The sequence below is a fragment of the Podarcis erhardii genome (genome assembly GCF_964252035.2).
Source record: "Podarcis erhardii genome assembly, chromosome: 5".
In the NCBI taxonomy this organism is placed as follows: Eukaryota; Metazoa; Chordata; class Lepidosauria; order Squamata; family Lacertidae; genus Podarcis; species Podarcis erhardii.
Genome location: NC_138509.1, coordinates 92,770,213 through 92,793,151, shown reverse-complemented (window position 1 = coordinate 92,793,151; position 22,939 = coordinate 92,770,213). Strand labels below are relative to the sequence as shown.

The window sequence follows — 22,939 nt, the reverse complement described above, 5'->3', positions numbered from 1 at the left end:
GAATACAGTGGCACTATTACTTCCCTTGATCTAGATGCAATACTCCTATTGATGCAGCCCAGAATTTCATTGGCTTTTTTAGCTGCCGCGTCACACTGTTGGCTCATGTCAAGTTTGTGGTCAACCAAGACTCCTAGATACTTTTCACATGTACTGCTCTCAAGCCAGGTGTCACCCATCTTGTATTTGTGCCTCTCATTTTTTTTTGCCCAAGTGCAATACTTTACATTTCTCCCTATTAAAATTCATCTTGTTTGTTTTGGCCCAGTTCTCTAATCTGTCAAGGTCATTTTGAAGTGTGATCCTGTCCTCTGGGGTGTTAGCCACCCCTCCCAGTTTGGTGTCATCTGCAAATTTGATCAGGATGCCCTTGAGTCCATCATCCAAGTCGTTGATAAATTTTGAATAAGACCGGGCCCAAGACAGAACCCTGTGGCACCCCACTAGTCACTCTTCTCCAGGATGAAGAGGAACCATTGATGAGCACCCTTTGGGTTCGGTCAGACAGCCAGTTACAAATCCACTGAGTGGTAGCATAGTCAAGTCCGCATTTTACCAGCTTCTTTACAAGAATATCATGGGGCACCTTGTCAAATGCCTTGCTGAAATCAAGGTAGGCTACATCCACTGCGTTCCCTTCATCTACCAGGCTTGTAATTCTGTCAAAAAACGAGATCAGGTTAGTCTGACATGACTTATTTTTCAGAAATCCATGCTGACTATTGGTGATCACAGTATTCCTTTCTAGGTGCTCACAGACTGTTTGCTTAATGATCTGCTCCAGAATCTTCCCTGGTATTGATGTCAGACTGACTGGGCGGTAATTATTTGGGTCCTCTCTTTTCCCCTTTTTGAAAATAGGGACAACATTTGCCCTCCTCCAGTCTGCCGGGACTTCGCCTGTTCTCCAGGAAACCATTGGTTCTCCTCGAACCAATTGGTTCTCCTCGAAGAAAGGAGATTCCGACTAAACGTCAGGAAGAACTTTCTGGCAGTAAGAGGTGATGGACAGTGGAACAAGAGTCCCTCAGGAGGTGGTAGACTCTCCTTCCTTGGAGGTTTTCAAGCAGAGGTTGGGCGGCCATCTTGCATGGATGGTTTAGTCGAGATTCTTGCATTGCAGGGGTTTCCACTAGATGACGCTTGGATGGTCTCTTCTAACTCTAAGATTCTATGATTAAATACAACAGATAAAATGCACTCTCTTCATGAGACCATCACATCTGTGCAAAAACAGCTGCCTCCTCCCTACTTGCGGACTTTTTATTTCAGCCAAAGCCCACATACCTTTGTTCCTTCACACATGGCTACTTTGGCCAACTTGAATGTCGTTCTGTTTGGCTTCCAGTCACTCTATTAATGATTCATTTTCTATTTGCCTCCCTTGACTGTGGATCAAGGCAACTGCTTTAGCTTTGCAGATGTTGTGTCGGTATAAAACGGTGCGCCTTTAAGCATCCCCCTGCGTGTGTGCACATCTCTGGAAGGACACTTCAAATGTAAACTCCGAAGGGAGAGCAGAGAAGGGGTGAGAGGAGGAAGCCAGTTTCTACCACAGCCAAAATGGAGCTTCTGGCAGCTGCTGTGCTGATGGCGGTGCTGCTGGGCTCTAATGGCGAAAACCAAGCCGCCGTGGTTTCTGCAGACTGCAATGATGCAGGAATAGAAAAGGATGCTGGGTTGGCCCTCGACTTGATCAATAAGCACCGCAAGGATGGCTATATTTTCAGCCTCTTGCGTGTTGCCGATGCTCACGTACAACATGCGGTAAGTACTACAGCTCTGACTGGCTCCTTTGCTGACTTTTCTCTTAGGAACACAGTGGTACCTCTGGATGCGAACGGGATCCGTTCTGGAGCCCTGTTCGCATCCAGAAGTGAACGCAACCCACGTCCACACGTCTGCGCGTGCGTGGGTCGCAATTTGCTGCTACCGCGCATGCGCGTGATGTCATTTTGACCATCTGCGCATGCGCGAGCGGTGAAACCCGCTCCGTTACTTACGGGTTGCTGCAGCGTACAACCCGAAAATACGTATCCCAAAGCTACTTCAACCCAAGGTATGACTGTACAAGGAGTTGCCTTATACCAAGTCCTCTGGCCCATTGTCTACACTATGGTATCCCAAATTTGGGTCTTCAGCTGTTTTGGGGCCTACAACTCCCATCCTCCCTAGCTAGAAGGCTCCATGGAGGACAACCAAAGCTGTTTGAAATTGTCTCAAAGCGAGACGTTTCATGCAAGTACACATTGGTGTGAAATACCTCTATATGTCTGATGCGAACTGGAGAAATGTCAAACCAATGATAGCAGACATTCTGACCGAGCCACTACCAAGAAACCATTTTGGGAATGAGTCAAGATGGGGCTCTGGGTGGTTCATTAATTGTGTGTGCAATGGTTATATTTGTCGGAGAGGGCGTTGGTGGGATAACCCACCTCATATAACCAACACGCTTAAATCTAATTGATGCATGAAGAGTGTGGTGTAGTGGTTAAGAGCGGTAGTCTTGTAATCTGGAGAACCGGGTTCAAGTCTCCGCTCCTCCACATGCAGCTGCTGGGTGACCTTGGGCTAGTCACACTTCTCTGAAGTCTCTCAGCCCCACTCACCTCACAGAGTGTTTGTTGTGGGGGAGGAAGGGAAAGGAGAATGTTAGCCGCTTTGAGACTCCTTAAAGGGAGTGAAAGGCGGGATATCAAATCCAAACTCTCCTCTTCTTCTAATGTCATAGAATAAGCTGTCCTGCCAGGTTTAGCTCTCTTTGGGATGAACTAGGTAATCAAGCCTTTGTCCCCCTCCGGTCTACCTGAGAAGCTCAACTTGTAAAGAGCACATAGCTGGTTGCTCCAAGCTCAAACCACATGACTCTCACAAGAAGTTTTGTAAGGAGAAATATTGCAGAAAAGATTTACGAGAATGGATTTTAAGTTATGGATTATTAAAAGTAATAGTTAGGATAACAAATGTAAGATTAAGAGATGAGGTTTGAAAATCATTAGACGTGGTTGATGGAAGTCTCAGGTTAAAATAGCCAAAATGTTGTATAAGATGAGATGAGATGAGATGTTCTGTTTGGAAAATATATGTAAAAACTAATAAAAATGTATATTAAAAACAAACAAACATGACTCTCACAAGCCATTATAGAGTTACTATACAAATAATTTGGGAACTTTAACCACTTTGTAACAGCTAAGTTTTACTGCCTGTGCAATCTATTTGGAAGCACATGAATCTGATCATTGGATAGTTTGTAAGTTAACCCTAAAAAAAACCCTAAAAAAAACATGTAGCCTTTTTATATGCTAGGGGAAGAGGGAAACTTTGGAAGGAACTCACAAGGGCATACAGTGGTACCTCGGGTTACATATGCTTCAGATTACATACGCTTTAGGTTACAGACTCCATTAACCCAGAAATATTACCTCGGGTTAAGAACTTTGCTTCAGAATGAGAACAGAAATTGATCGTGCAACAGCGGCACAGTGGCAGCAGGAGGCCCCATTAGCTAAAGTGGTGCTTCAGGTTAAGAACAGTTTCAGGTTAAGAACGGACCTCCAGAACGAATTAAGTTCTTAACCCAAGGTACCACTGTATTTTAAAAATCTAACAACCTATACGTCCATGCTTTAATTTGCTGCATATTTTGTTGTTTTAAATCTCTGCTGCGGTTCTCTCACCAAAGATTACTTGCCCCAAAGCTGGATCTTGGCATCCAGGGAAATCTCCTTTTATATGTATTTTTTTCCTTGCCACCAACTCAAGGCATGCTGTAAAGGTGCCTGCCTGCTGAGAAATACATACCGTAATTCCCTAAGTTATTGCTGCATATATACCCCGCCTTTCTGCCAAGGAGCTCAAGGTCACATCCTGCCTTCATTTAATTCCCACAGCAACTGGCAAGGCAGGTTAGGCTGAGAGAGAGGACGACTGGCCAAGGTGAGCTTCACGGCTGCAGCATTTGAACTCTGGCCTCCCAGGTCCAAGTCTAACACTAACAACTAGGCCACACCAATCGCAGGGGGAATTACTAAAAAAAAACTGTTGGATTGCACAGAATTGGGGGTGGGGTGGGGGGTAAATGGGGGGTAGCTGGATACTGCCAAAATATCTTCTGCAGAAATGCATTTGATTTTGTTGCATTTCCTCCCCTTTCAGGGAAATGATTCCATATTGTACTTAACTCTGGATGTGCTGGAAACAGAATGCTCTGTATTATCTCGGAAAAACTGGTCATCTTGTGGAAACAGGCCGTTCTACGGCTATACAGTAAGTAACAACATCTTTACTCCTTCCGGCATACTCACGGATACTGCCGATACTCTGTGGCAGGCATAGGCAAACTCGGCCCTCCAGATGTTTTTGGTCTACAATTCCCATGATCCCTAGCTAACAGGACCAGTGGCCAGGGATGATGGGAGTTGTAGTCCCAAAACATCTGGAGGGCCAAGTTTGCCTATGCCTGCTCTATGGATATCAATGTTTTTGTGACTAAGGATCTCAGCGTTTGAAGCTGAGAGTGCTTGTCATTAGCCACAATCTCTATGTATTCTGTGGGCCCTGGAGAAATGCTACGGCTTGGTTCATTTCCCCTCAAACCGGCTTCCATCCAGCTTGAAAACGTATGCCACGGTTAAGCTGAGATGTGCACATTTGAGACAGCTGCTGCACATCCGCAAATGACTGCGCATGCGCAGAGGACAGCTTCGGGCAACAGGAGTTTGCGGGGGTTGCAGGTGCAAGGACACAAATCAGGTAATGTGCATCAGGTGAAGACATTCCAAGCCCCTTGTTGATGTGTACAAAAAGGTAAAAATGTGACTTGAATTGCAGCAGCGGAAACAGACTTCCAGTGTTTTAAGTCACTAATGTGTACACAGCTTAAGAAAACTACAGTAACCGTCAGAGCAGGGAGGCAAACATCCCTTGTGGCTTTTGGAAAAGACGGGTGCTTGTATCAGAGCTTCCAACAGATGTCTGTCTTTTGCCTTCTCCAGGACTTTGGGCGATGTAAAGCTGTTGTGCAAATAAACCGGTTCCTTGAGGAAGAGAAACTGCATAGATACAACTGCACTATGAGCCCAGGTATTCATAGCTTCCAAATGAAGTGTCTGTGAACTCACGCAGGATACAGACAAAAAGATGGGTCACTGCAATCTGGTAGCTCACTCACAGCATTACAGGGGAAGCTGCCTTATAACGAGTCAGATCATTGGGTCCATCTTGCTCAGAATACCAGGGCTGGGGAACCATTTTGAGTCCATTGCCTGTGGGAAACCTCCTAAGGGGCACATGGGTGCCAGGGATGGGTGGGTGCCAGAGGGGGAGAAATGGAACACTAGATGTGAGTCTTAGCCTTTGTGCACAAGGCTACATTCCAGACACACAAAAGCAGGTGGTTTAGTCTAAAAGGACTCGCAGTGGCCCTATAGCCCTACCTAGAGATGCTAGCTACCTTTGAAGGTGACCCAGAAACTACAGCTAATCCAGAATGCGGCAGCTAGACTGGTGTCTGGGAGTGGCCGCCGAGACCACATAATACCAGTCCTGAAAGACCTACATTGGCTCCCAGTACGTTTCCGAGCACAATTCAAAGTGTTGGTGCTGACCCTTAAAGCCCTAAACGGCCTTGTCCCAGTATACCTGAAGGAGCGTCTCCACCCCCAACGTTCAAACCGGACACTTAGGTCCAGCTCCGAGGGCCTTCTGGCAGCTCCCTCACTGCGAGGTTACAGGGAACCAGGCAGAGGGCCTTCTCAGTAGTGGCACCAGCCTTGTGGAATGCCCTCCCATCATATAACAAGGAAATAAACAACTATATGACTTTTAGAAGGCAGCCCTGTTTAGGGAAGTTTTTGATGTTTGATGTTTTATCCTGTTTTTAATATTCTGTTGGGAGCTGCCCAGAGTGGGCGGGGTATAAATGATTAATAATAATAATAATAATAATAATAATAGTTGTTGTTGTTGTTGTTGTTGTTGTTGTTGTTGTTGTTGTTGTTGTTGTTGTTAGGGATTGAACCTGGGCCTTTTCCATGCAGTCCAGATGGTCTGCCACTGAACCACAGCCCTTAATTGTCATCATATGAATTATCTTTTCTCCCAAGCTGATCCCAGTAGAAACCTCCCCCCCCCCCCCACTTTTCAGCAGGTGCTGGGAGCAGACTTTGGTGATTGGGTAGGGATTTGTGATGTCAGAAACCTACTTTTCAGGACCATTTTTCAGGTTTAATTTTTAAAAAGCACCGTCTTAACTTTTAAAGGTATAAATGCAATATCTTTAAAAACACAGGCAGGTAATTCACCTGAAGAGAGAGAATTCACTGCTGAAGAGAATTGGGATTGATACAGAGGAAGATATAGGGCGAGGGAAGTCAGGGATTAAAGGACGACACTGGGACATTGGACGTGCTATAAATCAATGACTTCACCCTGCATGTTAATTATAATCCCAGGCAATAATAATACAATGCTGATAACTGCTCACTTTTCTCAGTTCCACCTCAATTATACGAGTGCAAGGATTGTCCAGTGAGGGTAACAGTCATAGAAGCCACTGAAGAGCACATGAAGTACGCCAATGGGGTCTTGGAGCAATACAATCAGGACAGCAACCAGACGAACTATTACAAGGTGGAGGAAATAAAAAAAGTTTTCAGTGCGGTATGTATCAGTCTGCCCTGGAACTTAAATTGCTGGATACAGGTGAAGCTTTCCCCATCTCCCATTCATAGCTGTCAACCGTCCCTTATTTGTCGGGAAACTCCCTTATCCCAGCACCATTTCCCGCTGCTGTCTTGGATTGATGATGTCCCTTAAATTTCCCGGGTTTCAAGGAAGCATCTCCTCTCCCTCCCTCCCTGCCAGCCAGGGAGGAGGGAGGCTCCAACTGTGTGGTTTGGCTGCGTTGCTCACCCAATAAGGAGTCTGAGAACAACTGGGGGGTGGAGCTTGCATGCCCTGTGCTGATCAAATCAGCCGCGTTGCCTGGGGACTCGCCTTTGCTCAGCGCTTCCCTGTGGTTTTCCTTGCTGCATCCCCTTTGCCGGGTTGCTGCGCTGTGGGAACCACCGCTTGAGGCTTCGTTTGGCTGCTGGTTGACTAAAATCCCTTATTTTGGCTGCTGAGCCCTTATTTTCGAGGCTGCTGGCCCCTTATTTTCAAATCTGTAAGTTGACAGCCATGCCCATTTCTTTGCTAGGAAAGAGGCCATGTGCTCTTTTGTGTACTATTAGGATGGTGTCAAAGGCCCACAATGCTTGGCAAGTACAGTACATTCTCAGAGTTCACTGGGGCAAACCATGTCTATTCAGTTCATTTGACAGTGCAGAACTGGCACCGTTACAAAGGTGCCACGTAATGCTTGTTCCGCATGGAAAAGAAATGGATTTCTTTAGTGGGGTGGCACCTGCAGTCTGGAGCTCAGTGCCTATTGACATCTGGCAGGCTCTGGGAGTAAACCCAAGGAAAAATCCATACCTTGCAGGACACCTTCGGGAGGAGGAAAGGCCACAAGGAGTAAAGCCTACACAAATCTGGAATGGAGTCCCTAAGATGGTTGGATGGCGCCCTTTACGCCCCCTTCTGGCAACTCCTGTGGCCAAGCTGGTGCTTTCCTTTGGACCACATCAGTGAGTCCGAGAGAGGGGTCTTCTTGTCTGGACAGCCCAAGACCTCCAGACACACTGCCCAGGCTTGTGGCCTGGAGAGATTGTTGCAGTGCTTCTAATGCAACAAAAACAACACAGGAGGCAGCCATTCCCAGTTATGGGTCTCTGAAGCCACAGCAGGCGCTGTGATTCTGCAGCAGTTTGACTTCACCCCCGGAGGCACACTCCATTGTCAGATGCCAACAACAAAGGCACCATAAATGCACGCTGTTCAGCGCCTGCTTCAATCACTTTTGTTTAGGGAAGCCTATCCCGACACAAAGAAGTTAGAAGTGTTTTGTTTTATGTTTTAATCATATTTTGACTATTTTTAAATACCTGCTTCCGACTGTTTTTAATCTATGATTGTAATGTTTTAATTTATATATTTGTAAACCTTTTAGAGGGGCAGTGATTTGGGGTTGTTATTTTTTTTTACAATCATGTGATATATAATATTTGGTAATTAATGAAATTCAGCTGGTTTAAATTTGCCGTGTAGCTACCAGGGGCCCAACGCAAAGAGGAAAGGCGTGCCTTGGCATTTCAAATGGCTGTGCCACCTCCATCATTCTGCCCGGACACTGAGGTCCAGCACCGAGGGCCTTCTGGCAGTTCCCTCGCTGCAAGAAGCCAAGTTACAGGGAACCAGGCAAAGGGCCTTCTCGGTAGTGGCACCCGCCCTGTAGAACACCCTCCCACCAGATGTCAAAGAGAAAAATAACTACCAAACTTTTAAAAGACATCTGGAGGCAGCCCTGCTTAGGGAAGCTTTTAATGTTTAATAGGTTACTGTATTTTAGTGTTCTGTTGGAAGCTGCCCAGAGTGGCTGGGGAAACCTAGCCAGATGGGCAGGGTATAAATAATATATTATTATTATTATTATTATTATTATTATTATTATTATTATTATTATTATTATTATTTGGGCTCTTGCCTGGCCTTTCCCCTGCAGGTGGCTGATCGTACGGCGTACGTTGTTGAGTTTACCATCAAAGAAACCTCGTGCCCCAGAGCCAGTCTTGCAAGGAATATCTCGGCATGTGAATTTCTCCCTGACGGAACTGCGGTAAGCGAAGAGTCTAGCATAACCTCTGCAATGTGGCGCTTTCTGGGTGTTTTGAACTACAATTCCCACCAGCCCCAGTTCAACAGGCTGTGAGTTAGCTAACCCTAGAAGCTAAATCTTGAGGGGAAATGTGAGAGGTTTCTAGACACACACTCACAGCTCTTCGCCGCCTATCCAGGCAAGCAGGAGCCATTATCAGAGTTCAAGGATGCAATCCAGCACATGAGGATGGTGCAGAGGCAGGGGGTGTGGCCTGGGGAGAGGGTGTGGCCTAGTGAGAGCCCCAAGGGCCTGGTGGAGAGGTCTTGAGGTCCACATTTAGCCCACAGGCCTGAAGTTCCCCCAGGCTGATTTAAATATCATCACAATTACAGCGTAACTCTTGCTCACAAATTTATTGACAGCTGCACGAAATACAATGGCTAGGAAGTGGAAGGGGCATGCAGAATATAAAATGGAAGAATGGTATAAAGAGGTGTGGGATATAGCTATGAATGATTAATTCACATGTGCCATTAAGGTAAGACAGGGAATATGCAGGAGAAATGATTTTGAGGAGATATGGAGGGTGTCTGTAGAATTTGTACTGTTAAAACGGAAAGGGGTCAAACCATCGCAAGAGGTGTTGAAATTTTGGGAGGTTGGATAGTTACAATGGAATGGTCTCAGTGGTGCTGTGCACATTTTTATTCTTATTTGTTTATGATTATTACTTTGTCAAATAAATGTATAAAATGGAAATAAATGTATAAAAACAAAAAACAAAACAATTACAGTGTAAACCATGCAGAATAACAAACAAATCATCAGTAAAATAATTACAAATCTTCAGCAGAACAATCTTCTATAAGACACGGCTACCTATCTGTAACTGAATCTTCTATAAAACACTGTTAACAAAACGACTAAAAAATAAGTTAAACTGCAGAACGACAAGAAACTACAAAGCATTACAGCACTCATAATCCACAAAACCAGGGCTTTTTTTTCTAGCCAGAACTCACCAGAACTCAGTTCTGGCACCTCTCAGGTGGGCGCCATTGCCATTCTAAGAGAACAAGGGAGGTGTTCGTGGTGAGTTCTGGCACCTCTTTTTCTAGAAAAAGAGCACTGCACAAAACAATATTAGCAACATTAACAAACCAACAACCAAAAACAAACTAAGCGCTGTTGAGTTCACACACCCCCATGACTCACAGTCTTCCACTCTGTTCATCAAAGGACACAAACTCTCAATGTCTGTGGCAACAACTCCATTCTGAAGGCTCTTAGAGCTGGAGGGATGGGCAAGGCAGGTGGAAAAAGCCATTGCCTGATGGCGAGCACAACATCTCACTGTATTTAAATGGTTTCCCCTCAAACTACATCTCTAAATGCATTTTCTTTCAAAATATATGCATTTTGACACTTTTTTTTAACCTCCCTCCCTTGACAAGGGCTGTTGGGGCCATGGCTCTCTTAGGGATAACAGGATTGCACCTTTAGAAGCAAAACTTAGGCCTCTCCATTTGGTATCAATGGCTATCAGCCATGATGGCTCTGGAGGCAGTATGGGTCCTAATACTGGCAGCTGGGATCGCCAAGGGGGAGAGTTGCTGTGGTGCTCAGGTCCCGCCTGTGAGCATCTCAGGGGCATCCGGTCAGCCAGTGTGAGAACAGGATGCTTGTCTACCTGGGCCTTTGGCCTGACCCAGCAGTCTCTTCTTACGCCCCTGGAAAAGAATGTGCAGCACCATCCTTTCCCCTACGTCACAGCTGGCCGCGTCAGCAGTGCTGTGAGACAGCCCCAATCAGCTGGCAGGGTGGGTGTGCCGCAAGTAATGTAATCCTGGAGCAGCCAGCCGGCACCCTCTTTCTCACCCCCTTCCCTGGATCTTGGGCTCAAGTGGCAGTAGGCATTGGGTAAGCCTTTGGTTGGAGGGGAGCTTGTAGCCTTCGCCTGCCCCTCCTCAGTAAGGGTATCCTGTTAAAGGGATCTGGAGTGTGACATGCTGTCCGAAGCTCCTACAGGGACCCCTTGGGGTGCTGCCTCTTGTTAGAATTCCTCCTCCATGGTTGCAGTCATGGGATTTTTGTCTATCACATGACGGTATATGTTTTGACTCCACAGAGTGGGAAGTGATGGAGACAGGATGTTTGTGTTACTGTGTTCCGTGAGGTGGGACTATTGTCCTTTGTTCTTTTTCCCTTTGCTGTCTGATGCTAGAGAGAAAGGGAGCCATGTTGCAGTGCTCCGTGTGTGTTTATATGTAAATAAAGTAGATTAGCCAAAATGCTGAGTTGCTGAGGTCTGTTACACAAGCTGCAAAGACTCTGTGGATCCCTAAGTGTGCCGATGTCTGTTGGCATTGGTCGCTGTGATGTTTGGGCTGAAGAAAGCTTATGAAGCTCCCGAACGAGCGACCAGGAGGGAGAGAACATGCCAGTCGGGCATGTTTCTCTCCCAGGGTCCTACTCGAGTGTAGGACGAGCTCCTGACACCTCTATCTAATGTAAGTCATAGGACACCCCCTATCAGTGGTTTATCTTTCCATGGACTCTCTACAGATGAGCAGGAGTCAAGATGTAGCCTGACTTCACTCCAATGCCTAAGCCAAACTGCTCACATCTGTAACCAATGAAGTTGTGGCCTATTTGAACCCATAAACCAAACTACTCCGTGTCATTGTGTTTTATTGTTCTTCTGGGAACTTTGTGGCTCGGGTGCCTTGACACACAAAAGAATCTGCAGCACCATCTAGTGCAGGGGCACAGATTCACACTGACATTTCCTCCTTCTCCGCAGCACAAAGGACTCTGCAGAGGAAAAGCCGTTAAGGAGTCGGATGCAAAAGATCCCAGAGTGATTGAAATAGAGTCCTGTGAAATCTACGATATTCAAGTAAGTCTATTCCCCTGCCCCCTGCTCCGTGGCTAAAGGGAGTGTCCTTCCCACCTCCCTTTAAGTCAGGCTTCCTCAACCTCGGCCCTCCAGATGTTTTTGGCCTACAACTCCCATGTTCCCTAGCTAGCAGGACCAGTGGTCAGGGATGCTGGGAATTGTAGTCTCAAAACATCTGGAGGGCCAAGGTTGAGGAAGCCTGCAAGGACAGAAGCAGGCAGCATCGACAGAAACAAGCGCACCGCGTTGCCTCCATAGTTGAGGGGGCCGGTGCCTGCAACATGCGCAAGTGACGTCAGCACTCCACAGGACGTGCTGATGCCATGCGCCATGTGCGGTGCTCGCACTGTGGACGCAAGATGAACTGCGTGCTGATGGCAGTTGTGTGACTGTATGCAATTAAGGTAAGCATGTTACACAGCATGCACACACAGCCGCTGTGGGTTTTGGGGGGAAGCAGAACATTGAAGGGGGAAAACATTCAAGGACACAATCTGTGCAGCATAAACCAATCCACCAGGTGGTGGCAGAAAATTTAGGTGCACTGCAATTACAGTGGAAGCTCGGTTTTTGAACCTAATCCGTTCCAGAAGTCCGTTTGACTTCCAAAATGTTCGAAAACCAAAAATCAAAGGGCTGTCAGCAAAGTGAATGGTGAAAATGGAAGAACGCATGGCGGAAGCCGTTTGACTTCCGAGGCATGTTCAAAAACAGAAGCATTCACTTCCGGGTTTTCGGTGTTCGGCTTCTGAATCATTCAGCAGCCGAGACGTTCGAAAACCAATGTTCCACTGTACTTCCATTCGGAAGTGGCAATAGCAAATTTGTATTCCACCCAGCAGAGAGCACCAAAGAGGGTTCTATACTGTGCTTTCTTTTGGTCTCTAGAGTTTCAATGAATAGGAAGTACAAGCTGCTAACGTGGCTCACATTAATTGGAGATTTTGCAAAACAAAAACAAAAAACTCAGCAAAACTCAACAAGTTTGTGAAAAATAGTTCAGCAGCTTTTGTGCCCAGAATTTCCCTTTTTGAAACATGGCAACCGTATACTAGTGATTTATTGCAAGAAAATGCAACCCACTTATAACGACATGAGCCAGGAAGAACTGCAGCGTTCCTTAAAATTAGGAAATCTCTTTTCAAGGATCCAATACTGCAGCAGTTCAGCTCCCTTCAGTCTTTACTCCACAGGAGAAGAGAGCAAGTGGCCCCTTTCAGCCTCCTTGCCTGACTTCTGCAGCACATCAGAAGCTCCAATTCCACATTTCATTAGTGTGACACCAGGTCTTACTTATCGAGAGTGGCTGGGATAGTGCCACAAATGTCCCAACAAGCACTGGTTTGCTGGCTAATATATTACAAAGGTGACAATTAAGCATATGTTGCAGCTCTACCCAACGTGCAAATCAGGCTCCTTCACAGCAATGCATCTGAGTTTTTTTGGGTGCTTTTTCCAATAACTGTGCGCTACCTGGCTCCATCATTTGGCAGCTTCTGTTTTTCCTCCACAGCTTTGCACATAGACTGCTATATCGGAGCCATTCAGCTGTAAACTAACACATGTGTTGAACGCATCGCAGTATATCTATCGAATCCAACTCTGCATTGCAATCATTGCAGGGAAATCACCAATCCTGATTGGCTAGGCTTATGTCCAGTTTCTCTGCAGGAAGGGAAGATTTTCTGGGATCTAAGCAATATCAGCAACAGCAGGAGTAACTTTGTGAGGGAAGAGATCCTAAGGAGGGAGGGGAAGAGGAAAGTATTCAATAGGCACAGAAAAGACCGAAAGGATTGCATGTGTCTAATATCTAGCAGGAGAGAATCCATGAGGGTAGGTGCCACCACACCAAAGCCTAATTCCTATTGCAAGCAGACAGGACCTCCTGATAAGGATGCCTTTTCCTGCTGGACACAGTGAAAAGTGCAGATGAGACAGATAAATAAGGCCAAAAAAGGCAAGTTAAAGAGAAGATTCTAAGGAAATCTCTGCTTAAGGCAGGGGTGCCTAATTGTGGCCATTCAGTTCTGGAATTGGAAGGGACCCCAATAGTCATTTGGCCCAATCCCCTGCAATGCACCCATGACAGACGGGTACCCATGACAGACGGCCATCCAACCTCTGCTTAAAAACCTCCAAGGAAGGACCGTCCACAACCTCTCAAAGGAATCTCTTCCACTGTCAAACATATGTTGTTGGACTCCCATCAGCCCTAGTCAACACGGCCAACATCCAGAGATGGTTGGCTTTTGTGCTGGGCCCGGGGGTAACCCGTGAAACACAGTCCTGGAGCGGACCAGAATCTGGAGGTTCTGTTAGGAGTCAGTCCGACAGGGCCAAGGCAGGACACAAGGCAGGAAACCAGACAAGGACAGATACAGAATCTCAGGCAGGATCTAGCATACAGCAATGTTGCTCCCACAACCTGGAGCAGGGTTCGACAGCCTTTTATCTTTGTTGGGGTAGTGGCCGGTCCTGATTCCCCCAGCAACTCACCTCCCTGTTTCGCCCAAAGGCAAGCACTCCTCCTGCGAGTATTCAGGTCTCTCCTTCTCTCAGACCTCAGTCTCTGCAGCTTGGGAGACGTCGGTGGGTTACTAGACCCAGGGGCCACCTCAGCCTCCCCTGACCAAACCAGTAGTGGAGCAGCTGTAAGTGATGGCCCAGCTGAAGGCAACGAGGTAATTTCCACATCTGGAGCCAGGGCAGGCTCAGGCCCCTGACTCGGCCCAGCTGGTGCTTGTTGCAGGGGAACCTGTGCAGACTGGGACTCTTCAGGATCAGACCCTAGACCTGATTCAGATGATGCCTGAGGCAAAGGATCCGGTGCAGACTGAGACTCCTCTGGATCCGAGTCTGAGCCCGAGTCCCAGGCCATCACAGGTTTATAAAGAGCACAGCTTACAGGCTTACAGGCATGGAGAGGACAAATGGTAGGGTGATGTTTCATGGTGAGCGTGATAGCAGCCCAAAGTCCAAGGACTGACAATCTACATCCAAGGCAAAAAAAAAAAGGAGTTGGGTGCATTCGCTGGTGCAATGAAAATTGTGAAAGGTTCGTAAGCTAACTCCTTTTCTTTCTTTCTTTCTTTCTTTCTTTCTTTCTTTCTTTCTTTCTTTCTTTCTTTCTTTCTTTCTTTCTTTTCTCCTTTTGCTTCCCGTTCTCATGTGTGCTGCATGCACACCTGGTGGCTGCGCTCCAGGATACAGGAAAAGGTTGCCATGTGTGCAGGCACACATGCAGGCACCCGCTGCATGGGCAACATCACAACCATGACCACCACCACCATGGTCCTTGTCACCATCATCACCATCACAGCTTCGGACCTCACCATGGGCATCACAAACGTCATGGTCATCACAGGCGTGGGCATGGGCATCATGGGCATCACGGGCATGCAGGGCCCAGAGGTGACCACAATTGCTCTGAAGAATATCCTGACTTTCCCCCTCCTCCAGGACCTTGCTACCCTCCTCCACCCCCTGGCGGACCACACCATTTCCCGCCTCTTAATGGTCCCCCACCTCCTCCAGGGCCACCACATGGGCCTCTTTGCCATCCTCCGCCCCCTCCTGATGTCCCCGACGATCATCCCACATCTCCCCCAAATCAGCGGGTTCGTAGGCATAGCAACCACCACAAGCACTGTCACGGCCCCAGGTGTCGTATGAGGTCAGCTGGGAGAAGAGGAGGAGGATCCTCTGAAGAGCACAGTTCCTTTGAAGACCACCACCCTTTCCACGGCAGCAAAGCCGGGTCGGTCTACTACATCCCAGTTGCGAGTCCAAGCAATGTCCTCCAAGTTCCTGGGGCAGACTTCTTTGGCGGCCCAGACAGTCAGCAGGGAGGCCACAGGGGGCCGCCTTTGTGCGGCAAAGGCCTTCGCCAGAAACCAGCACTGCAGCCATTCTCCGATGCTGATTCAGAATCAAAATCATGCCCAGGGAAGCCCAAGTATGATCGGCCGGGCCTTTTGTCTTTGTATCCGCAATGAAACACATTCCCATTAAGCCGAAGTGTTTCCGTAACTACATAGCTCCACGGCCTTCAATAGTGAAAAATAAAATAAAACATCTCTATACACAAAACAGTTTCTTTTATTCTGAGAGGGAATGAGCATTTATGGAAAGAGGTATGTCTCAAGCAGAAAACCTATGTTTGGTTTGTTGGTTTTATTAAATTTATATATCAGCCTTCATCATAAGATCTCAGGGCAGTTCACAGAATAAAATACAGGATGAATGGACTTCCGGGTTAGCGCGAACGGCTAATGGCGGATTCCCTCCAAGCTCCGGAGGGAATCGGCTCTACTGAGGACGGGTCTTGCCGTGCCGGCGACACGGGGACCCTCAGAAACCGCAGGCGCGGAAGCCTGCGGACTTGGTGACTCGGTGGGCACCTTAAGCGCCCTCCCCGACCCACGAAGAGCCTTTTTAAAGGCTGCGGAGAGGGTACGGAGAGTGGCGTGGTGCTGAGAGTAGACCGCTACCTCAGTAGAGCGAAGCCGCAAGCCATGGCCGGAGAGCGCTGACTTTCTTCCCAAAATTTGGACTGGATAACAAAGGACCCGTGAGTAGTGGAATTTGGACTTTAAAATTTTTATCCTGTGAATTTGGTACGATCGGGGGATGTGTTAAAGGGAAGTCCGCACCCCCTCTACTTATAGACGTTTCAAAGCAAGGAACGGAGAATTAAGGCGGAATGAATACTGTTTTGATGATTTAAAAGTTTCTCACAAATTTGATAGAACAAGATTTTTGTGCTGGAGAGAAAGGGAATTTGGAACTTTGTGTGTATCCCCCCCAAAAAAACCCGGGAGTGTCCTATTTGGGTGCCGGAGGAAGAAGTGAAAGGAGTTTGACAGCTGTCAAAGAAGCTGTCAAACGGGCGGACAAAGTAAAGAATTTTGCTATTTAACAACTCTTGGAATTAAAGCTGATACATTTGGACTGAGGCGATTGGAAACAAAGTATTGATAATAACAAAGTAACAGATTATTGGAAAAGGACTACTAAATAACTGAAAGCCCCCTAGGGGGAATTAGTGACATTACAATGGCTGCAGAGGGAAAATTACTGGCGGAGATAGAAAAAATGTTTTTTCTCGTGGGAATCCTGCAGGAGCAGAGTATGGCTCTGAGTAAAGTTTTTATGACCTTGAATCCTGAAACAAACAACTCTGCTGAATGCACAAAGGAGACGCATGATAAAAATTCTGCAGCTGAGCAGGAAGAGATGCCTTTGGAATTGACAGAGAAAAAAGAAGGAGTTCAGACACTACAAGTGGAAAATATCAACCAGGAATCTGCAGTGTTAGAGTATGAGCAAGAAGACCTCTGGATTACAGACCTGCGAAAGATGAGAAAGAAGAAGAGAGAAGCCCCTGGAGTACTTGGAATATTAAAACTAGAAAGAACAAAGCAACATGATTGGGACTTTTCTCTTGAGTATGGAAAACTAGATGGTCTTTCGCAGCAAACACTCTTCAACATTCTGGATGAAAGAAAATATGATGTGACTCTGACTGAACTCCTTCGGGGTCTTAGGACCATCAAGGAGGACTACCAATATAGTTGGCAGAGAGGGACTGACAGAGAATCAGACGCCTCGGACGTGAGGAATCCGGGCTAGAACTACTGTTTGTTTGTTTTCTGGACATTTGTCTAGGAAGGGACAGAAACCGGGGCAGGGGGGGGGAGAGAATAGAACTATAAAATGTTATGTTTTGTTTTACTTGGTCAATGTGACCTATAATTAATATAATAAAGGGAAAATTTGTGAAGGGGAAGTTAGATCGACCTTAAAAAAAAAAAGAAATTAATGATTATAAGAGAATTGGATAGTTGAATATAGATAAACAAAAGAATTTAATCTTTAAAAGCAATGTGAATATCTTTAAGAGGTTAGGTAAGAACTTGCTGAATTAATTTTGGAATTGGGATGTAAGAGGAGGGGGTGGGGGGAAGTCAATGAAAGTGGGTAAAGAAATTTAGGGTATGTAATTGTATTTGTGTGTTTGTTTGTCTTTGTCTTTGTGTGTGTGTCTGTTGTTATAAAATGTAAAAACCCAATAAAAATTATTTAAAAAAAAAAAATAAAATAAAATACAGGATGAACACGTGAGAATAAATAAAACGAAACAGCACAACAATAACACACACACTCTTCCCACAGACACATTTAATCAGCCAAAAGTCTGGCTGAAGAGGAACATTGCGTGGACAGGCGGAGTCCCCAGATCCCGCGCGGTCCCCCCCCCCCCCCGTCATGTGGGATAATGACTCAAGACAACGTGCTATGGGATTAAATTGGCCACAACTTTATTAAATTTCAAATGTGGGCAGACCTTGGCTCAGGCATTGGGCATTCTCCCTCCCCAGTCCCCAGCCGGGGACCTAGGGAGCATCAGGGTTATCCAGTGTGGGGGGGGATGGGCCGGCTCTGGAGAACATATGTTCAAGCAGAGATAGCCGCCCCCGTTATGCCGCCGCCGCAGGGGAGAGCAATGACGACCTTTCGGCGTATGGCCAAAGCCTCCCTTCAAAAACCCCTTTAACGGGGAACCCTGGTATCGCCGCCGCAAAGAGGAAGATGGACTAAAGGATTCCGCCCAAGGCCTGATACCGCCAAAGTTGTGACGTTTTGCTACGGGAAAGGCGAAACTTGCCAATGCAGGGAAATTCCCTTCCGGCCCTTTAACAGTGACCTTAACGTAGCAGCGCCCACATACCTGTGAAGAAAAGTTAACCAGCAAAATAAGACATTAACTGAGGGTGGGTAGGGTGGGAGAAGCTCTGGAGCCAAGTGAGGATTCCCAGGTAAGATCCTCCCTCTATTGTGTGGGCAGGTAATCCCTCCCCTACCTGGCCTGGTCTCCTTGGCAACGCTTCCCCCAGGTGGGATTGGACAACTGACTGAGGTAGGCGGAGACCTCCAGGTATCCCACCTGAGGGAAGGCAAAGCCAAGCCTATGCTGTTGGAGCCGCTCCAGATCTAGGGGCTGCACGCGTCCACGCAAAGGCCCCCCCCCCCCCGTTTTAGGCGGGGAGCGGTCATTTTCGTCTGGCACCTAAAAATATATAATGAAGGCACCAGGCGAACCTCCCTGGGGAGAGCATTTCATAGATGGGGAGCCACTACAGAGAAGGCCCGTTCTCGTGTTGCCACCCTCTGAACCTCATGTGGAGGAGGCACATGAAGAAGGGCGTCAGATGGTGAGTGCAGAATCCGGGACGGCTCGCTCCATCTTCCATGTGACAACCCTTTAGATACAGTGGTGCCTTGCAAGACGAAATTAATTCGTTCCGCAAGTTTTTTCTTCTTGCGAGTTTTTCGTCTTGCGAAGCACGGTTTCCCATAGGAATGCACTGAAAATCAATCAATGCGTTCCTATGGAGACCATCCGGGGACAGAGGGGAAGGCGCGCGCAGAGATTGGGGAAGTTCCCCGGAGATTGCGGGGCAGGCAACGGGGAGAAGCGGTCTTCTCCCTGCTGCCCCTTGCTTCAAAAGAGGTTTTGCGAAGCAAGCCCATAGGGAGATGCGTCTTGCGAAGCGGCTAAGAAAACGAAAAACTTCTTCGTCTAGCGAGTTTTTCGTCTTCCGAGGCGTTTGTCTTGCGGGGCACCACTGTATTTGAAGATGGCTATCATATCTCCTCTCAGTCTCCTCTTATCCAGACCAAACACACCCAGCAACTTCAACTGTTCCTCATAAGCCTTGGTTTCCAGACCTTTTATCATCTTGGTTGCCCTCCTTTGCGCCCATTCCAGCTTATCAATATCCTTCTTAAATTGTGGTGCCCACAACTGGACACAGTATTCTAGGTGGGGTCTGACCAAGGCAGAAAAGAGCATTACTGTGACTTCCCTTGATTGGGACACTATACTTCTGTTGATGCAGCCTAGAATAGCCTAAGGTTTTCTCTCTTCTTTTGCCGCTGCATCACACTGTTGACTCATATTAAGTTTGTGTTCTACTAAGATCCCCAGATCCTTTTCACATGTACTGCTGGCAAGCCAGGTGTCTCCCTTCTTGTATTTGTGCAGGTGGTTTTATCTTGCCTAAATGCAGAACCTTACATTTGTCCCTATTGAAATTCATTCTGTTAGTTTGGGCCCAGTTCTCCAATCTGTTAAGCTTATCTTGAATTCCAATTCTGTCTTCTGCAGCAAGTTGCTACTATTGCTTCTTCGTATATACAGCCCTTCACATTTGGGGATCAGTTTACTTGTGAGATTGCCTTACCCATATAGGCCCGTGCAACTGCTTTGATCTGAAGAATTGGCACTGTTACAGGTGCAAATATTCATTCTGCAATTTTAAATAATCCGTACTTTACTGCAGCAGCATCTACACTTTGGAACTCCCTGTCGATTGAAAACAGGCAGGTGCCTTCCCCTTTACTCTTTTTTGGCACCTGCTTGAAACATTGCCGGCCTACGTGGAGAGGTGTTTTAATCTCTTTTGCTGTTAATTTCAATTATCTTTAAATGCTTTTAGTTTTGTTTGTTTTTTAATCATTTTAAACAAACTGGTTTTATTGATCATTGTAATATTATAAACCACTCAGAAGTTTTGTTGCAATCAATCGGCCTTCAAATTTTAGTGAAATAAACAAGCAAATGCCAAGGTAAACAGGTACCAGGTACATATCTAAGGGAAAGCATCCCAGAATGACGGCCTGTGCAGCCAGGGACCTGCATCTCTCCCCTAAGTCATTTTCTTGGTTCTCACCTCCTTGGCAAACTTGCATTCTCTGAAGGATGGTGTTACAGAGGGGGAAAGGTCCCCTTTGGGGGCTGGAACATGGCCTCTTGGTTTGTTTTCCTGAGGTTCCACCTCAGCTTTCTCTGTATGCATCTAAGTTTTGAAATCGGCATATTCACCATAAGACTGCAGAATGTTCTAGGGCGTACAAAACATGACCTAGAACTGGTAATCTTTGTTCTGACCCTGACATCCTGAGGTTCGCCCTGTAACCAGAGCGGCAGGTGAACAAACGTGGTGTCATCACAGTGCAGGGCTGCCTCTTTAAAATGAAAACAGCAGATGTTTGGATAAACCCGAAAGGTTGTTTGCACTGTACACAGGAAGTGACAAGAGTCCATCAAGCCCTCCTGCCCTCTTTCTGCTTTTGCTTGATTACCTTAAATCAAAAGAAGGCTGCTCCAGTCTTCCACGGCAAGGCATTTCCCCGTCAGGCTTTTGGAGAGTCTTTTCTCTCCCTTTTCCTCTCCCCAGGTTTCAGGACCTTCTTCCTCGCCTGGACATGGGACTCTTCATTCTGTTAGCCTTCGCCTTCTGCTGCTGCCATGCCAGCCCTCTCCAAGGCCAGAAGGTAGACTGTGATGATCCTGGGGTCTTTAATGCGGTGGATCTAGCCCTGAAGGAACTGAACCGAGGCATAACTAATGGCAACAAATATGCACTCAGCGTAGTCCTTGATGCCAGCAAAACAGTAAGTAAACTCTGGAACAGCAGAAAAATCATCTCTGATTATTAATCTTCTCATGCAAGGACTATTAATTTGTTCTACAAGAAGACATTTCCTACAAATCAGTGGATCGGTTGCAGGAGGGGACATTGCTCATGAGTCAGGAGTGCTAATTTTCTCTCTCCTATCGCCGTTGCTCTCATATAGTTCTCTCTCTCTCTCCTTAATATTGAAGCACTCTAACTAGTATAAAATTAAATGAGCACCTATTACGACTCCGTTTACTGAATATTTCAATTGTATTAATAAATATCACTGCATAGAGCTCACGCCGGACTTCAGAAAGTGTTCACCCACAGAGTTTTATGCTGGTAACTTGCAACTTACATGAGGGTCCGGTTCCGTGGGTCCATGCAAGTACGCAAAAATGCGTAAAGCCAGAAATTCCGGGAACACCGCTCCCCAGCAAGGCGGAGGGGTGCTTTCCCAGTTTTGTCTTTTTCTAAACCTTTAGTCCTTTTTTTTAAGCACCTCTCACAATTTGATTAATACCTCCACTCAGTAGCTGACGATTGTGGGGTGAGATGGCAGTGCTCAAAGAACCACCCATAAGTTGCATGGTTGCTGTTTACCGGGAGGTAGTACTTAGTTTTAGCATTATATTCCATCTTTCCTCCTGAAGGAGCCTAGGGTGGCAAGAGGGGGGGAGGGGGAGGCAGCAGGAAGGATGGCACGGTCCAAGTATAATGGCAAGAAGTGCCAGATTGGCTCCAGTGTCAATCTCATTGCTGTCTCTCCTCCTCTAAGGCAACAGGGTGACCAGTTAAAGGTCAGGTGAGGATCAGCATCCACTACTGCCTCTGCTCTAGGCCCAGATTACATTGTTGTTATTACAGTAGTACCTCCGGTTACGTAACCCTCTGGTTACATAATCTTCAGGATGCGAAAGCGGCAAACCCGGAAGTATTTGACCAGGTTTCGCCACGCGCGCATGCGCAGAAGCGGTCCTCAGATTGCGGAAACCTTGGGATCTGACTGGACCTCCAGAACGGATCCCATTTGCAACCAGAGGTACCACTGTATTATTAATTGAAGTTATATTGGCAAACTGGCCAAAATGTATTAAAAAAACCCTCAAATGTTTGTTGGAGATTTAAAAAGGGGAACGGTACCTTCATGCACATGTGGTGGGACTGTGTGAGGATACGATAATTTTTGGATATAATATACAACAAGCTCAAAAAGATGATTAAATTCTCCTTTAAAAAAACCCAGAAGCTTTTTTGTTAGGCATTATGTCCACTGAAATCCAAAACAACTTTAGAACCATCTTTATGTATGCAACTATGGCGGCTAGAACTTTAGTAGCAAAAAACTGGAGATGTGGCTCAATTCCTACAAAGCTTGACTGGCAGGTGAAGATGATAGAATACTTGGAACTTGCAAAAATGACTGGGAGAATAAGAGGAAACTCAAACCAGAAAGTGTGTAAAGAATGGATAACATTTAAAGAATATCTAAAATTATAAATGTAGAAAAATTTCTGGATATGTAACAGATATAACAGGAAATGCGTAAAGTTTAGGAATATGTAGAAAACACAATGAGGTGAATCGGAAGTCAAAATTGTGTGTGATGTTAGATGCTATGTTGTTCATTAATGTTTAGTTGTCACTGAGGTATTGCATTTGTTTGTCTGTGTTGTTATATGTAAATTGTTTTGCAATAAAGTTTAAAGGGGGGGAGAATTTATACACTGCCCGATACCAGGGGGGTCTCACAGAATAAAATGTATGTTTCTAGGCCTATGTGAGTGAGTGTTTTAAAGACAAAAAGTTCCAATGACTTTACTTAAAAGGTAAAGGGACCCCTGACCATTAGGTCCAGTCGTGACCGAC

At 46.4% G+C, this 22,939-nt stretch overlaps 2 protein-coding genes across 2 annotated transcripts in view; both read left to right on the top strand.

The window, feature by feature from the left end:
- The first annotated feature begins 1,429 nt into the window (after window positions 1-1,429).
- HRG (histidine rich glycoprotein) lies at window positions 1,430-15,695 on the top strand. The gene is made up of 7 exons (XM_081862548.1): window positions 1,430-1,767; window positions 4,162-4,272; window positions 5,001-5,088; window positions 6,500-6,666; window positions 8,609-8,722; window positions 11,508-11,603; window positions 14,810-15,695. The coding sequence occupies exons 1-7, from the start codon at window positions 1,564-1,566 to the stop codon at window positions 15,599-15,601; spliced, it is 1,572 nt and encodes a 523-aa protein (XP_081718674.1). The 5' UTR covers window positions 1,430-1,563; the 3' UTR covers window positions 15,602-15,695.
- Window positions 15,696-20,700: 5,005 nt separating this feature from the next.
- Window positions 20,701-22,939, top strand: part of KNG1 (kininogen 1) — a 29,638-nt gene continuing 27,399 nt past the window's right edge. Inside the window, exon 1 of the mRNA XM_081862519.1 lies at window positions 20,701-21,065. Within this exon, the coding sequence (XP_081718645.1) occupies window positions 20,877-21,065 (189 nt within the window). The 5' untranslated portion in view covers window positions 20,701-20,876. The remainder of the gene's footprint in view (window positions 21,066-22,939) is intronic.

Coding starts and splice junctions, on each gene's coding strand:
- HRG (XM_081862548.1), top strand. CDS start 1,564: ATGGAGCTTCTGGCAGCTGCTGTGCTGATGGCGGTGCTGCTGGGCTCT. Junction 1,768..4,161: donor ATGCTCACGTACAACATGCG/GTAAGTACTACA, acceptor CTCCCCTTTCAG/GGAAATGATTCCATATTGTA. Junction 11,604..14,809: donor GTGAAATCTACGATATTCAA/GTAAGTCTATTC, acceptor GCTGCGCTCCAG/GATACAGGAAAAGGTTGCCA.